The sequence below is a fragment of the Anabrus simplex genome, chromosome 1 (genome assembly GCF_040414725.1).
Source record: "Anabrus simplex isolate iqAnaSimp1 chromosome 1, ASM4041472v1, whole genome shotgun sequence".
Lineage (NCBI taxonomy): Eukaryota > Metazoa > Arthropoda > Insecta > Orthoptera > Tettigoniidae > Anabrus > Anabrus simplex.
The window spans coordinates 995,855,304-995,874,280 of NC_090265.1; the positions used below are offsets into that span (position 1 = coordinate 995,855,304).

Below are 18,977 nucleotides of genomic sequence, written 5' to 3' on the forward strand. Positions count from 1 at the left end.
GCTGCCGACAATGGGGCTCGAACCCACTATCTCCCGATTACTGGATACTGGCCACACTTAAGAGAAGAAGGCTATTAACCTTCTTCATGTAATAATGTATTTATGTATTATGGATAAGTGCAAGTTAATTGTTGAATAAAGTGCGGAATTGAAATGGAGAGTATCTATTAGACATTACTTTTACTATAGATTATACTGAAAAAGCCATTAAGAACACAAAAACGTGGTAAGATATAATCAGCATTCAGCCTTCGGAGAGCACATATACGACAGTTCGCACCATTTCACTGACATTAACACAAACCTAAAAATTTTACACATCGAAAATAAAAGTAAATCTTTGAATGTTAAGGAAGCAATTGAAATTTACGTCGCAAAGAAAGCTAACAAAACCAACCTAAATGACCATACACATTTAAAGAATTCCCCACTCTTTGCTCTACTTACATAACATCTGGTCAACACTTACTGCTTAAATTACCGCTTAACGGCCTTTTTTAGTACCATGGTCTATCGTAAAAGTAACGTGTAATAGATACTCTCCATTTCAATTCCGCACTTTATTCAATACTTAACTTGCACTTATGCATTATACATAAATACAATATAACATGAAGAAGGTTAATAGCCTTCTTCCCCCCTCCTTCCCCCCACCGTATCCAGTAGATGAAGGAAGGTTCCACAATATTCACATTGCCCCACCCCTACTTCCTCATCCCCTCTCCATGGCACAGCATTTTGTTGTTGTTGTTGTTGTTGTTGTTGGCCAGTGGCTGGGAGCCCCGGGGCAAAAAAAAGATGCCCCCCTACTCATCTATTTCCTAGGAATTGCAGATGAGGCAGAAAGTCTCTGTTCTCGTTGCACTGGTGGGGGAAAAACAATCTGTCAGAAAGGCTACAAGGCCTTTCGTCAGAAGAGAAACCCCCTCTTCGCTACTGGTATTGTAATCAAAATAAGGTCAAAGCGTTATAAAGTGTATTCAATCCCTTCTTAACAAACAGCCCCTAACAGGGGAAGAATTTTGAGGTATTTAGTGGCATTGTTGGTGTCAATTTGGAAAAGGCCGAAAGGGTGGGCTGGTTCGAATTTAAAACAGATCATAAGTGATCCAAGGGCCACGGTACTTCAGGCAAGTCCGCGGCTTCTTGGTCCTCATGATCTGTTTTAGTAATAAAATACCAGGGTCCTCTGAGTGGTTCGAGAGGATCCTAGCCCTGGTCATCCTCACTATTTTATTTATCTGAGATCTAAGGGTGGGGATACGGAGTTCCGCTCATATCCTCGTGTTAGATTTCAGATCAGGTGCTCTTGTCATCATTCTAAGTGTCTTATTTTGAAATGTTTGCAAAGAGGAGTCTTAGGAATATAGCCCCAGGCCTCACAGCCGTACCGCAGGATGGGCCTGATACATGCTAGGTAAATATTTCTCTTGATGGTGGTAGAGATATACTTATTGCCTAGCAGAGGTCTCAATGCATTCATCCGTGCCGTGGCACGCTGACGGGCCTGTTCTATATTGTATCTCCAGGACATAGTTCTGTCCTATATTAAGCCGAGGTACTTAATTTTGTTAGTCCAAGACATGGGGACATTATTAATAGTGAGGGGATCAAGGCTAGGCCGACGCCGAGTGAAAACAATTGCCTGTGTTTTGTCCGCATTTATTTTCACCTTGTTTCGGAGACACCACTCCATTGTTGCAGTCGCCGGACGGCATAGTCATTTCGCTTCATGCCAATGTAAATGGCTATGTCATCTGCATACTGCTGGATCTCTACGCCATCCCGTGTAGGAAGATCATTCACATATAGGCCGTAGAGGGTGGGACTCAGCACTCCACCATGTGGGACTCCAGCTCTAAGTACTCGAGGGGTGGATTGCTCCCCTTCACAGGAAACGTAGAATTTCCTGTTAGTCAAATATGACTGTAGAATTTTGACTAAATATTTAGGAACTTTATATAGTTCCAGGAGTTTTACTATTAAATTATCGTGCCAGACAGTGTCAAAAGCTTTCTCTACATCGAAAAATACTGCTGGCACGCTACGGCGCATATTGAATGACCTAGTGACATACTGTGTTAGGCGCAGCACCGCAAGAGGGGCACTGCGCCTCGACCGGAACCCAAATTGCTCCGGACGCACTATGTTACGGGTGTTGAGGTATCCGTTGAGGCGAGAGAGAAGAAGTCTCTCGAATATCTTAGATATATGTGATAACAGGGTTATCGGGTGATAATTTTGAGGGAATAATTTATCTTTCCCTGGCTTTGGGAAGATTATCATTTTACCAGTCTTCCAAATGTCAGGGAAATATCCCAGTTTTATACAGGCCAAAAAAATGGTAGCTAAAAATATTACTGCCCTATATGGCAATGACTCGATTTCCTTGTTCGAAACCCTGTCATCACCGGGAGACTTCTTCTCATTTAAATTTTTAATAATCCTGCGAACCTTGCGAGGCTGGAAGTTAGGTACGTCATAGTCTGGTGTCCATTGCCTTTTGAAAGCCAAGGCTTTTCTGCATATCTCACGGGTCCGTTGTTCGTCATCGTCATCTAGGTCGTGAGTTACGCACTGGCTTTCAATAGCATCCACGAAAGCCTCAGCTTTATCATAAGGGGAGAATACCAGGCCGTGCCGGCCGTGAATGGCACGCCTGGGTTCCTGGGTTCGAGTCAGACCGCGAGTGACACGCCAAAAGTTGCGTTCTGACTCTTGCTCTGAAAGATGTCGGCAGAATTCCTCCCATCTTTCAATCTTACGCTCCAGCAGGCGATTGCGGACTTCACGGGCTAGTTCCTGATATTCCGCCCGGTCAGCTGGGTCCCGGAAACGTTGCCATCTCTTCCTGTATCTATTTTTAATTTGGATCAAATCCTTAAGGAGATCCAGCGTGGTATCGTCCTCAGAGCCAGGGCCATACTGAGAACGATTGTTATTATTATTATTAATTTTGGCTGCTCGAATGATGTATTTCTGCGCATTGCTGACCTTGTTATTAAGGTGAGCAATCGCGCGGTCAACATCATTCTCGCTGGTGACCGGAAAGGTTTTCAGATTTTTATTGACATTCCACATGAATTTGTGGTAGTCGAGATTTAATTTAGTTGTAGGAAGAGACGGCTCGTCAAGCCTAACCCAGCTAAGATTGAAGATGATAGGCTTGTGATCTGATTTTAACTTATCAGGGACTAGAAAATCAATAGCCCTGCTGTAGAATTTAGTAACTGCGACATCTAGGACATCAGGTAAGCCACCCCCATCCGGATAAAAGGTAGGTTCCATGGGGGCGTATACACTGATGTCAGTATCTAACGTATGTTGCTGAAGTATTCTCCCCCTAGGATTTACAGTCCTGGATTTACAGTCCTGGAATTCCAGTCGGTGTGCTTGGAATTCAAGTCGCCTCCAATGATAGAGGGTGTATGGCTAGGATTATTAAGTAAAATATCTAGCTCCGCAGTATGTAGCGGAGCTTTGGGGAGATAGGCCGCAAAAATATGATAATGATAATTAGCATGTCTAATCTCGATACCGAAAGACTCAATAGCTCCGAGAGGGAGGGGGTCAATGACGTGATGAGTAAGCTTAGACTTAATCACCACAGCCACTTCCCTGCCTTCTCTGTCAGTTCTATCTTTGCGGTATACCGCACAGTTCTTAATTTTGAAGGGCATATGGGGTTTCAGCCATGTTTCCCCTAGCAGGAGGATGTCAATGTTATGCTCACAGATAAACGACTCGAGTTCGTATCTCTGAGCAGAAACACCCTTGCAATTCCATGCACATACTCTAAGGTCCATAGTCAAACAATGACAGCCTCATTAGGGTTCTGAAAAGTACCGAATAGCAGCACTTATCAGTACTCCAATTTTATCAATCATTGATTGACATGTCCTCAGCTTGGTCACAGTGTCCTTAATAATTGGTAGCAGTTTTGAAAAATTTATTTGTTTCACGAGGTTCAGAATGTCTCCCATACCCGAGAAGTCTGATATGGGCGACGCTTCCACTGAGGGTGCAGGGTTCGATGCAGGGCTGGGGGCCTGGGCGCCTCCGGCAGCAGCTGCATAGGAGAAATTGGGGTCTACTGCAGGGGAGGGGAGCCTTTCGCTTCTCAGTTTTTAAGACCTCCCTAACCATCTTCTGTTCCATAATGTTATGGAACAGCTGGCATCCCCTCCAGGAGGCTGGGTGTTCACCCAGGCAGTTAGCACACCTAGCTGGTGCCTCCGGGTTTAGAGGGCAGGCAGCAGCCGAGTGGTTTTCGCCACATTTGACACACCTCAAAGGCATCTTGCAATAATTAGCGGTGTGCCCCCACCTCTGACATCGGTAACATTGAGAGGGGCCCTCACGGCCCCTGAAGGCCTCGATTTTAACGGCACACCCGCATAAATGCTTCACGGAATAAATGGTTTCTCAACATTTATCCCTAGGGAGGGTGACACTCATGACACTTAAGGGAATCGGTTTCTTGGATGTAGTATCACGTCTCGTGTACTGATACACGTCCTGAGGCTGGTACCCAAGTGCCATGAGTTCCTCTCGAACCCAGACCACATTCTACTGCCGAAACAATGTTCCGAATGATAACCTTCAAGAGCCTTTTACTCGCGAGCTGATGTGTGTAAAAGTTCTTACCGTTATCTTCAAAATATTGCTTCAAGAGCAGGTAATCGTGTTCGTTTTCAGTATGAAACTTCAGAGCATCCCTGGTGTTGATAACCCTGATGTTTCCAGTGCAACGTGATCTCAGGTAGTTATGTTGGCGCTGATACTCCGACTTATCAGCTACCACTATGAGGGGAACAGCGACTTTCTTCGGGGGCACGACATCCATGGCCTCGCCCTGGCCTCCTTGAGATGAGCTCTGCCCTGTCTCAATATTATTGGCTGGGGTCGAACTTGCGACCTCAGCGGGCCTAGTAGGCTGAGAGGAGGCAGCGCTAGTGGAGGGGAGGGGCGCTGCTGTAGAGGTAGGCTGCTTAGGGATAAAGTCTGCTAACGTTAGGTTACCTTCAGTGGGCAAGGTAGCCAGGACACTGAAGGAGTTTGAGGTGGAAACAGGTTTAGATAGTAGTTTAGGAACTTTGGCAGCCTTATGATGCCTGTGGTCTTTACGCTGTTTCTTGCCTACTAGGGTCGATTTAGGTAAAATGGCACAGCATGCTAGATTATAACATGGAGCAAGTACTGACCTGCTCTCCCCTATCCAATAGGAATGATCCACAATGTTCTAGTAGCCCCTCCCCTGCGTCCCCCTCCCTCTCCGCAGAACAACATGCTTTGCCTAAAATCTTCCACTAGCTTTTCCTTGACCACAGTCGTGAAATAGTATTTGGTGACAACAGACTAATCTTCGGCAATTCAGATAGGTACAGAATTTTGTTTTTCACTATGTTTATATGGTGTTGGTTGAGTACTTATAAAATCATCACTTGTTAATACTTGTTCATATTATCACCTATTCTATCATTGGCAAGTTTACGCAACATAAACAATACGGTACATATTTACGCATGATTTAACTGATTTGATAGAATCTGAGGATGTTCTTGTAGAATGAAACATGTCATTCTTTGTGTAATAGTGTGTATTTTTTACAGGTATGTTTACAGTGTTATAATTTTTATTGAAATTTGTCTGTTTGACAGACTAGAAAGATTTTAATGTCCTATTTGACTAAGTAGACACTGGAAAGTATGGGTTCCTTCTTAAGAAATTACATATATGTGTGACGCTCTCCAGGAAACCATACATTACATCGTATGACAAAACTTTTACTGTGAACAAAATAAGGCAGGAAGGGCTAGAAATATTAATTTTTAGATTTGACCGCCATCTGTTAGCCTGATCCTTGAACTATGTTATGAAAGGAGTGACCGTGAAATTACCATACAGAAAAGTCTTCAAAATAACCTTGGAAATAGATTGTGCAGTCTAACAAAACCATATCTTATGTCGCAATGGCGACTTATGATAAGGTTACTTCTTGTGTCAAAATAGGAAATAACCAATTTTTGCATCAAGATAATGTACAATTAAAATTATTATATTCATTAAAGTATAATGTGCAAATTGCAAACAGATCTGATATTCTGGGAGAAGATCCTACAGGAAGATATTGATGAAACAAATGATGAAGTTTGTGAACGAATGTGGAAGAACGTGAAACAAATTGACAACAGTAGCAATGAAAGTGATACCAAAAGGAGTTGGTAAGAAAAAGAAATGGTTCGATGAGGCATGTCAAGATGCAGTTAATGAAGTGGCAATATGGTGTAATAAGTGGCTGCAGTCTGATAAGAATGTAGATGTTGAGGAACTATACAGAGAAAAACAGAAATAATGTAGTAAGTTAATTTGTAGAAAGAAAAAAGTCTACCTGAGACAACAAATAGAATCAATCCAAGATGACTACAGAAACAGGAACATCTGCAAGATGTATGGAACTGTCAACACAATTATAAAAGGATTTCAACTAAGATCGAGTATTATGAGAAATAAGTCTGGAAATTTAATTGCTGATCAGGACAAATTATTAAATTACTGTAAGCAATACTTCGATTCCTTGCTGAATTGTGATGATCCAGAAACCTGTATTGGTAAGTCATCTAGTTCCCCATGAGAAGAACAAATACCAGAGTCATATCAAGAGGTTTTGCAAAGTATTATCCATTTAAAAAACAATAAAGCTTCAGGCAGTGACAACATTCCTGCTGAGCTTATTAAATACGGTGGAGAAAGATTAGATAAATACATCTATAAGATCATTCTAAGGATATGGCACGATGAAGTTATTCCAGATAAATGGCCGGAATCACTTATTGACCCAATTCATAAAGGAGGGGATAAGGAAGAACTTCGAAATTATCGTGTCATATCTCTTGTAAACACAGCCTACAAAATTCTGTCTTTTATTCTTTTACAGCGTTTAAAACCCAGTTTTCTCCCTAGGACCTTTCCAATGGGCCCTGTCGGTTTTACAGACCACCCTGTTAACAAAACCTAGGTATGCGCTAGTTACATAATAAATAATACGTGCGTGAGTTATTGGGTGTTCCAAATTTAGGCATAAATTTAAATACTGTAAAACTATTTATTTAAATGAATCTCCATTATTGTCAGCATAATTGCATCCATTACATCGGAGTTTAAATGTTTAGCTTGATTATCACATAGTGTCCTGTGCGACCGGTGTCCGGATAGCGCAGAATCGCATGCAAGCATTTGATTCCGCGGGACATCACAAACCCGTATGGCACTCCAAGGGAACAGAGTGGTAAAGCCCGGTGTTACATGATTATGAATGAGCAGTAGAACAGTAGAAATTCAATTTATTCCGTTATGTCTTGTTCATGTTAATAACACTAAAACAGTTCCAATTTTGGAGTTAATATTTACCTGTCTGATATTATTAATGCCCTGAGGGAAGTACATTACAATTTTATCACATTCATCTTTAACGTGGTATTCCCCGCCCGGCTGCTCAATCCTGCCACCCAGCTGACAAAAATTTCTGGGGAGAACACTGAAACCATTTGCTGGAAATGTTATTGGGGACTATCAGAATAATGGTTTTCATAGTAACAGATCTGCTACAGACAACATATTTGCAATTAAGACTATTAATGATAAGGTGTGGGAACACAAGGAGCCAGTTCATTATCTCTTTATAGATTTCTTCAAGGCATATGTTTAAATCCATAGAGAAGGGATGTGGAACATCATGATGGAGTTTGGCTTTCCCATAAAATTAATTAACATGTGCAAACTGTGTATGGATGGTAATGTTAGCTGGGCAGAAAATAAAGCTCCTTCCAGAATAAAACTGGTTTGAGACAAGGGGATGTACTATCTCCTTTTCTATTCAATATTGCACTGGAGAAGATTATCAGGAAATTAGCTCTTGTACCTGCTGGCATCATATTGGGGAGACAACATAAAGTCCTTGCATATGCGGACGATATTGTTCTTATTGGCCGCAATGAATTAGAAATTAGGCAGTTATCTGCGGAACTAGAGGAAATGGCAGCAAAAATTGGCATGTGGGTAAATGATAAAAAGACACATTACATGGTTGTACAAAGACCGAATCATGAGGAGGTTGACAGATTGCCTTTGAAGATTGGGAAATATATATTTAAAAGAGTACAAGAGGATAAGCAAAACGGAAGGCAACAGGAACACCAAGCTAGAATTAAGAATGCAAATAAGGCATTTTACTCTATGAGCCCTATATTAGGCTCCAAGTTTTTAACAAGGAATGCAAAAATGATTATCTACAATACAATCATTCGACCAGTACTTCTGTATGGTTCCGAGACATGGAGTATAACCAAGAAAGAGAAGGCGCAGTTGCAAGTCTTTGAGAATAAAGTTTATAGAAAAATATTTGGCCCATGGTTCGATCTTACTCTCAAAGCCGGCAGAAAAGATCTAATTATGAGATATACACCTTCTCTCAACAACACACTATAATGGGTGTGATAGAACTCAACAGCCTGCACTAGGCTGGACATGTACTGAGGATGCAGGATAACAGAGCACCAGTAAATCTACACAGGGGATCTCTTAATGGGAAAAGACCTTCAGGAAGACTCCAAAGCTGTTAGTAAATATGTACAACCTGTGACAACAAAGTTCGGTGAATAGTCCTGTACTAGCAACATAGATGAACAATGCACGACAGTGATCTTACTGTCCTTCAAAATAGTCCCTTCCCATAACTATGCACTTCTGAGATCGGTGATACATGTCCTGGAAACTTTGCAAGAAGGTTTCCTTTAGGATGGTGTTCAAAAGCCTTGTCATGTTTCGTTGCATGTCAGGAATATCGTCAAATCTCTTTACTTTCAAAGCGATTTTGAATCGTGACTTTTCGTCTCTGACTTTTTTCCAACGAGGGGATCCCGGAGAATGCCATTCCATGCTTTAGGCATAGAATCTCAAGGATAATAAAATAAAACCACCTATTCAATACTTTCCACTTTTAATGTGGTTTGAATCTACATGAATTTATGTAGACTTATCAGGTTAGGTCGCCCAAATAATAGGTGAAACAAGTACCTGACCTGATAAGTCTACATAAATTCATGTAGATTCAAACCACATTAAATGTGGAAAGTATTGAATAGGTGGTTTTAATTTATTATCCTTGAGATTCTATGCCTAGCGTCATCTTCAATATGGAACAATAATGAGAGTTGTTACTTGTAATTCCATGCTTTGCAGTTTCGTTTCAGGGTCGTACCTGAGACAACCAGATTTCATCCTCAGTGACAATACAGTTCAAGAAATTTGGTGTCGCATCCGCCGTTTTTACAAAATCCTGTGAAGCCTCTAAACGTGCCTGTTTCTGATCGTCAGTCAAGTGATGTGGCACAAGACGAGAACACGTATTCCTCTTCCCTAACTTCTGGGTAACGATTTGTCGCACAGATTCCCAGTTAATCTGCAGTTTATCCGCTATCGTGCGCACAGTTAATCACCGATCGTTCGTGATTAATGTCCTCACCTTCTCAATGTTTTCGTCACTGACGGCGGTCGCCAGTCTGCCGCTACAGGGGTTGTCAGAAACACTTTCCCAGCCTCCTCGAAAACACGCAAACCACTCGTACACACACTTCAAGGACAGTGCTTGATCTTCATAAACATGTACCAGCATTGCATGCGTTTCTTTCGGTGTCTTGCCAAGCTTAATACAAAACTGTACATTGATCTTTTGGTCGTTCATGTTCCTGTTCACAGTTCAGAACCAAAGCACTGAACACACACTGTGTTAAACAGGTCTTACACGGCACACACATACACGATGCTCAACTGAACAACATTGGGAGCAGGTGGTCAAAACCTGCTACTACGCAGGTGCAGCGCTGTGTGTCGCCAGTGTTGCCAGATTGACCGTTCTGACTTCATTCACCAAACTTTATTGTCACAGGTTGTATGACTGGCAACATGGTTGGAAAAATGTTCCTCAGATCACACCTTTCAGTCATTTTACTGTGAAAATGAATATGCCTGCGGTCATTACATGTCAACAAAAATTGGACAGTCCAACTGTAATTGTGAAGATTTGTGAGGCAGGTAATCTTCCTCAGAACATACCTAAGAAGTTGGAAGTAAAAGGCATGCATGACTGCAGAAAGGATGAAATATCTGATCGACAACATTCAAGAATACTGCACAACATAAACAAGGGATTTGTTGTGCCCACAGCCAGGTGACATTCAGGCTACTGAACTTCAGCCAAGTAGTGAGATGGATTGAACATGCTAAAGGAAGACATACATAATTAAGAACATTCCAGAAAATTTACCAACAATTCAGTTTTGTTACTACAAGATATAAAATAGATTAGTAATGTAAATTCCTAACTGGATAAGATATAAAATAGATTAGTAATGTAAATTCCTAACTGGATACTGAGTGTGTATAGTTTCAGAATGATCTTTTAAAATATACAACATTATTATTTTTGTAATTATTATTATTATTATTATTAACAAAGCATTATTATAATTATAGTATCTCCGTATGAAAGCGTCTCAAGATTAAAACTTCCTTTTTCACTTTTTTTAAAATTTTGAACATATTTACATATGATATTTAATTTCCAGAGAATAAAACCTAAATATTTATAAAAATTATTTTAATAGTCAAAGCTGATATTCCTTTATTCAGTGAAACAGTGAAATTTTCTTAAATCCTTAATCTATTATTGTCTGCTCTCCCGGAAACTATTCCCTAAGTTGGAAAATTGCATTTTTGGTTTATTTAATATATTTTGATAGTAGACAAATTTGTGATTACATTCATGAAAACCAGAAGTCTCTAGCTTACAAACTGATCACTTTTAATTTTGAAGTTTAACACTTCCTGTATTTTCTCGCATAATTAATGCACATATTTTATGAAAAACAGGTGAAACATTCGGATGCATAAATTATTTTAGGAATTCAGATATTAAAAAAATTATTTACAATGTATTTACATTTAAAAGAATACATCAAATATATACACAGAATTGGTGCAACTCATTCGTGGTTATCGTCATTTGGCGTAAAATTACGGCGTGCATTTCTTTCTGAAAGTCAGATAAGGTACATTTTTTAAATATCTGAATTCCTAGAATAATTTATGCATCCGAATGTTTCGCCTGTTTTTCATAAAAAATGTGCATTAATTATGCGAGAAAATACAAGAAGTGTTAAACTTCAAAATTAAAAGTGATCAGTTTTTAAGCTAGAGACTTCTGGTTTTCATGAATGCAATCACAAATTTGTCTACTATCAAAATATATTAAATAAACCAAAAATGCAATTTTCCAACTTAGGGAATAGTTTCCTGGAGAGCATCACATATAATCATTAGGGAAAGGATCTTTTAGGCACTAATAAGTTAGAACGCAAACATGTTTAACAAAGACGCAAATGCCTTCTAGCCCGCACAACGGTTCTGAAGTAAGATTCGCATAAATATTAGCAATCTGAAATATCACCAATATAACTGTCAAGTTGTAAGATGATACTTGCACCGTGTTTAAATACATTTGCATTCTAACTTATTAGTACCTAAAAATCTTTTCTATAATAATTATTTTATAGATGAAATGGAATGAGATGCATGATACCTAATTAGTAATAAAATCTAAATGATAATAATAATAATAATAATAATAATAATAATAATAATAATAATAATAATAATAATAATAATAATGATAATGAATGAATACCAAGTTGTACAGTTATAGCATGAATTCATTCTCACACGTCTAGTTTCACTTTGGATTATTGACAACATCAGTATGATTCTGTACCCATTGAAGCTGGATTAGTGAGCAGAGATTCAGTTTCTAGTGATGAAAGAGTATTGATCAGTTGACATTCATTGCAAAATATGGGCCATGTATGATGACAGATGTGTGCTGAAAACAGACTGAATGCAGATGATTCACCAAGATCAATCCAGCAATATAGGCGGACCGTTGTCAAAGATTATGTCCAATAACAAAGGAATTTGCTTTGTTGTTTGGAACTTGTTCCTCAATTTTTAAAAGTCTTGAATCTTAACTCTAGTCTTACATTTCTAATATCAACCCCACAGTGATGCTTCTCACAAATTCTGCAACAAATCCACAGTATTTAATGATAAAAGGGAGTTAGTAATTTCCATTCTTGAGCAGTGCACGCAGCACAAACTGAATTTAACCACTAATTTATGCTATAACAATTTCAACTGAGATGGAAGGATATCATCCAACGCAGCATTATAGAAAGAAACCTGGACTGGGACACAGTGTTGGAGGAGGAGTGGTGGAAAGACCGAAGAAAGTGGAGAGGAACCATATTTGCCCCTACCCGGCTACAGCTGGATAAAGGGAAATGATGATGATGATGATGATGAAATAAATAAAGAGGAACTTGTCCAAAACACAAAGTATTTTCTAGATATTTCCCACAAGTAGACATATCATACAAATTAACAGCTCTAAATTACTTTAGATAGTTTAAAAGAGAGATTGAAGAGTTGCTGGTTCACTGATTATTTAGGGCAAAGGGGGAAAAGAGGCATTTCCAAGTTCCATTTATTAAATACAAAAGGAAAAAAAAAACATGTTCCATGTTATTTGTATTATATTATTTTCTGGAACACCTATACACAAACAGCATCACAGTTCTTACTTGCAAGATGCAATATGCCTCACTTCCATCTCAATCACAATGGAAAGAATTATAAGACATTTTGTATTTTCAATCTAATAAAGGAATTTATAAGAGTCATTTTAATCCCAATCCTACATTTCCTCTAAGTAGTTACCTCAGTTCCATTCTGCCTGGCTGCAGATATAATTTCAGAAACATTGTTGATGATCTTCTTGTCAATTGGTTGACCAATATCAGCATTTTTATCAAAAGCATTTCCTATGTGGATAGTGCGAGTCTTCAATTTTTTAACAAATGCTTCAAATACAGATTCCTGCACCAAGAGAGTTCTGATTGTCCATGGAACCTGAGTGTGAAACATAATATGAATTACGTACAACAAACAATAAATACTCTTGCTATAAATAATAAAGGATTAATCACAAAAATTAATGATAATTTAAAGAAGAGAAACAAACTTTGCTCAGAAATAAAGTGAGGCTGTTCTATTCAGGAAATGCAATGACATACAGCTTACTAGTCAGTAAAAAATGTACAATAAACAGAAATTAAGTTTACATTTGTTACAGTCTGTAACTACAAATAGGCCTGTATTTGAACTCTAGAGTTGAATTTATTGCTGACCAAAATATTACATACACTCGAGATTGAAGTTTATTTATGAAATAACCAACAAGCCAACCTAAAACATAACAATAAAAATCATGAATAGCAAAGGAATTTGCTTTTATTGTTTGGGACTTGCTCCTCAATTTTTAAAAGCCTTGAATCTAAACTCTAGTCTTACATCTCTAATATCAACCCCACAGTGACGATTCTCACAAATTCTGCAACAAATCCACGGTATTTAATACATTTCATGTTAGAACACGTACAGTAGGTCTTGACATTTAAATTTATATTTTATTATTTTTATTGCACGTGGAACACAAAAAGTGACCATTTTTAAATGAGTGGAAAACTTTTTTTCAGTGTGTTGCCCAGCAAGACTTCAGCATTCAAAGAGGATAAATGCCACAGTGGGTATCACAGCAAAATGAGGCTCACAGTCATGTTGGGAGACAATGCTAATGGCTCTGAGAAGATCCACACTTTGTGACAGGGAAATCTAAAAAGCCTCATTGCTTCAAGCATGAGCAATTATTACCAACTGCCTATGATGCCAATCATAAAGCGTGGATGACCTCAGACCTTTTTAAACAGCAGTGCGCTGCTCTGGATGCAAAAATAGGTACACAACATAGGAAGATTCTTCTTTACCTTGACCATTGTCCTGCACATTCCGTAGATGTTTATTTGAGGAACGTGTAGTTATAATTTCTGCCTGGTAACTGCACAAACAAGATGCAGCCTATGAATTTAGGGGTTATACACTTCTTTAAGTTAGGGAGAGCATGGTGCAGCAAATTTTATTCCATATGGATGCTGGAAAGGATCCATCATCATTTAAGTTAAAATCTTGGATACGCTTCACTTCATTGCGAAGTCCTGGAAGGCGTTTCTTGAAAGCAGGATTCTTCAAGAATCATCCTGACTCTCAGCTGGCAGACAAGGAAGAAGGTGGTCTGCTTCATGATGTATGGGGAATGTTGTAGTCAAACAGCACTATTGAAGACTGTGTGGGTGGATGATGCTATAAATGCATAGGAAAGAAGTGTGGAGGAGTTGGTTGCAGAACAAAGAGCAACCAAGTCTCCCACCAGTGAAGAAGAAAAAGAAGAAGATAAGAACAGCATAGTGAAGTGATGCCTACCAGTACTGAAGCAACTGCAGCAGAGGACATTTTACGTTAGGAAGTAAAGTCTTAAAGAGTTGATTCATTGGCTGAATGGTCAGCGTTGAGGCTTTCGGTTCAGAGGGTCCCAGGTCCGATTCCCAGCTGGGTCGGGGATTTTTAATTGTGTCTGATTCATTCTTTTGACCCAGGGACTGGGGTGTTTGTATTTGTCCCAACACTTTCCTCTTTGTATTCAGACAACACACTACACCAACAATCACCACAGAAACACGCAACAGTAATAACATCCCTCCATATAGGGTTGGCCTCAGGAAGGGCATCCGGCCATAAAGCAGGGCCAAGTCCACACGTGTGACACAGTTCGCACCTGCCACCCCACAGATGTGGGAAAAGTGGTGGAAGAAGAAGTAAAGTCTTAAAGGAAGTAGATGAATATTATTACTTGGGTGGTAGAATAACTAATGATGGCAGAAGTAAGGGGGCATAAAATGCAAACTAGCACAAGCAAGTAAGGCCTTTAAGGAAATAAAATTGCTAATTTTGAACATAGACATAGGAATTAGAAAGATGTTTTTGAAGACTTTCGTCTGGAGCGTGGCATTGAATGGAAGCGAAACACGGATGATAACTATATGAGAAAGAAAGAGAATAGAAGCTTTTGAAATGTGGTGTTATAGAAGAATGCTGAAGGTAATATGGATAGATTGAATTACAAATGAAGAGATACTGAATCAAATTGGTGAGAGGAGATTGATTTTGCAAAATTTGACAAGGAGAAGAGATAGAAAGATAGGACACATCTTAAGATACCCAGGACTTGTTCAGTTGGTTTACTGAGGGAAGTGTAGGCGGTAAAAAAAAGCAGGGGTAGACTAACGTATGAATATGGCAAATAGATTAGAGTATTTGTAGGATGTAGTAGTTATGTAGAAATGAAAAGGTTAACAGAGAGTGGAGTAGGATAGAGAGTTGCATCAAACTAGTCCATGTCCGGGCGAGTTGGCCATGCGGTTAGGGGTGCGCAGCTGTGAGCTCACATCCGGGAGATAGTGGGTTCGAATCCCACTGTCAGCAGCCCTGAAGATGGTTTTCCATGGTTTCCCATTTTCACACCAGGCAAATGCTGGGGCTGTACCTTAATTAAGGCCACGGCTGCTTCCTTCCCATTCCTAGGCCTTTCCTGTCCCATCGTCGAGATAAGACCTATCTGTGTCGGTGCGACGTAAAACATAAAACAAACTAGTCCATGGACGACCCGAACAATATCATCATCTGTCATCTGCAGAGGGAGTGAAAATAAATTTCATAACCTTTATGAACTTGAAAAACAAATACAGGACATTAGAAATAAGAAGTGTAAATGGAAATTGATTCTAAACTATTTTGGTTGAAAGCAGTGATTAAGTAGTTTTCCATCTGGAATAAATGAGAAAGTGAAACTAATAGTGGTTTAAGTCAATTTAACATCATTTTGTTTAACAAGAAGTTTCACCAGTAACATTAAAATTAAATCCACGCAACAATTGTAATATTTTATTATGCCCAACATAACTCTGCAATAATGTAATGTATATAACTATTGCTACTAATTTTGTACAAAATATATATGTACATGGGGGTGGGTTTGAGTGGATGAATTTACTTACACCACTTATCTTTCATATATTTGGGGGATTAGGAAAGGCATGAAAATAAAACTGTTGGATTTTTAATTATAAAATTGAATTTATAGGCCTATCAACATTATTATGAGTATATTTTATTATGTTGACCTTATTTTAGTATATTGAGTAAATTTTTGTATTAAGTACACAGTAGACATTAGACACACTCCTGTGATAAAAGGCATTGAAAATAGATTTAACAAAGGTTACTGAAATATTGGTTTTCTACTGCATCATTGCTGCACTTTGTTGTCACTGGTGAAAGTTTCACTGTACACATTACTCATTTGTCGATGAATTTTGGCTGCATTGCACCCCTCAGCATGAAGAACTCTAATCACAGCATGACACTGTGGAACATATCTGCGTGAAGCTTCATCGTATTCTCACTGTGGTTTTAATTTTACGACCGATTGGAACTTACAAAAATAGTCGTCACTTTTGGGCTCCTAAAGTGACAGAACACAAATGCCAGAACAAAACAATGAAGTATGTTTTACAATTTCATTCAACAGTGTTACTGATTCATGAACTTGCATGACTTAAGTTAATTCTGTACATTTTCTCATTATTCCAGTTTTTCATCAGTATAGATTTCTCTTTTTCTTCTGAGTCATGCTTTAGCCTGCGTCAATTATTCTATTTTTCTCTGTGTTGCTTACATTAATTTAAAATAAATGCACAATTTACTTTATGGATTATTATCTCACTATTAACCTTTTACAAATGTGATTTTAATTTCACATTAATGTCATTTCAAAAGACATATTACTCTTTTATCAATATTATCCCATATGATATCTTATCCAAAATGCTATAAAATGCTAAATAGCAACTTTATAAATACTACAAATGCTAATTGTTCCAATAAAAATGCTAAATTTCTGATTTCAAAATCCTAAAAATCACCATTCCTAAAGGTATATCATGTATCAAGAATATTAGGTCAGTTTTGATTATAATTCATGTCCATTGGAATTAGAACAATAATAATGATGTAAATTATTATCACAAGGACTCAACTTCTGGCAGTTTATCTGGCACCAACTACATCCTAAAATGTTTACACAATGCCAGTAGAGGGTTTTCTTTTTGCTAACCTGCAGATTTTATAGTTCATGTGTTATTCTGGTTTTTTTAGTAACTTGGGGAAGGTTGCAGTTTTGAAGAGTACCGATGTTGATACCAAAGATATCGAAGTAGAACTAACACAGATTTCGGTTCTGGGGATTTGCAAATGTTTATGATTCCCGAGCTGTATATTGTGATTGTGATTGTTGGTTTTAAGAATAAAACAATATTTTTCTTAATATGGAATAGAAAGAATTTTGGCTTTACAAAGAAGAGGGTAATAGCTATTTTTTTTTTTTTGCTATTGGCTTTACTTTGCACCGACACAGATATGTCTTATGGCGATGATGGAACAGGAAAGGGCTAGGACTGGGAAGGAAGCGGCCGTGGCCTTAATTAAGGTACAGCCCCAGCATTTGCCTGGTGTGAAAATGGGAAACCATGGAAAACCATCTTCAGGGCTGCCGACAGTGGGGTTCGAACCTACTATCTCCCGAATACTGGATACTGGCCGCACTTAAGCAACTGTAGCTATCGAGCTCGGTGTTATTAGCTAATGAAAGGAAAGGGCAACGAAAAGCAGATAATAACTGGAAGAACTCCAAGTTCTAAAAAAAAAAATCATATAAAAGAATATGCATTGACAAAGAGGAGATCAGACATGAACAACTAAAGAGGGGTGCCTGATACAAGTAGCCTAAGTGGGAGCAATGCCAGACTCAGGTGTAGACATAGGTCAGTCTCAAAAGTTGTGAGGCCCTGGAAAAGACGCACATTCTAATGATAAAATATGTTTCACATTATTACGTCTGTGTTAGTAGTATATTAATTTAGCATCAATCTTAGTCACGACGAAAAAAGATAATAATAATAATGTTTACTATATTGATCTACAAATTATAATCTTAAAAGTAAGAAGTTAAAGGAAAGAAAGGATATTATTTTACCTCTGAGAATGGAAGTGGAGTGAATAAAGGAATACAATATAAATAAATTAAAGTAAAATTAGTAAAAGAGAAAGAATAAAGAAAGCATAAATGCTAGGTAGAAGGAAAAAAAATTAAAAGAAAGAAAGAACCATCTAATAGGAAACAAATTCACCTGCCCTTGATTGAACCAAGCATTGTCTAGTACTCCTTCGACAGCAGCATCTAAGTCAGCAGATTCAAATACCAGCATTGGTGTTTTGCCACTTAATACTGTAATAAAATAAAAAAAATAATAAAGTAGGAAGAAGCCTGTAAGTCAATATAAAAGATAAAAAGAAAAAATAATATTTTTCAAGGAAGCCGTGGAACAGGAAAGAAATTCTAGATAATTACTAGGAGAAGCTCACAGATAGCAAAATATGGGTCTCAAGAGCATTGTTTGCTCTAACAAAAGGCTTCTCTCTTTCATATAAACTTCCACTGCTCAGTCTCCCTCTCTTCTTCTGTTCCATCCACCCAACCACCCATCCACCCATCCATCCATCGACAATAACTGCTTAAATTTAGGCCTAATACAGTAACACTAGTTTACAGCACTACATACCAAGTGTATACATAAGTCTTTTCTGGTTTCACTAAGAAATGGCTTCAGCGAACAGTACACAGCGCATGAATTTGACACATACGTCAGTTTGTTCATCTGACATTAACCTACCAACACACAAAAGTTGAGTCCGCCAAACACTAGCGTCTGTGTTGTATCGTTCAGTATCATGTTGACGTTTGTGCCTGAACAAGAACATTTGCGGCACGCATTGCTTTTCTTATTTAATCAAAAGAAAAAGGCCGTCGAAAGTCATCGTATGCTGGTAGAAACATATGGTGAACATGCTCCATCGAT

The 18,977-nt window shown here is 38.4% G+C and overlaps 1 protein-coding gene across 3 annotated transcripts in view; it reads right to left on the reverse strand.

Moving 5' to 3' along the window:
- LOC136857880 (aldehyde dehydrogenase family 16 member A1) overlaps positions 1-18,977 on the reverse strand; it is a 188,573-nt gene that overhangs the window by 93,984 nt on the left and 75,612 nt on the right. For all 3 annotated transcript variants that reach the window (XM_067136912.2, XM_067136911.2, XM_068225325.1), the window contains exons 6-7: positions 18,249-18,346; positions 12,829-13,020 (exon numbers count right to left, since the gene is read on the reverse strand). In XM_067136912.2, the coding sequence (XP_066993013.1) occupies positions 12,829-13,020; positions 18,249-18,346 (290 nt within the window). The remainder of the gene's footprint in view (positions 1-12,828; positions 13,021-18,248; positions 18,347-18,977) is intronic.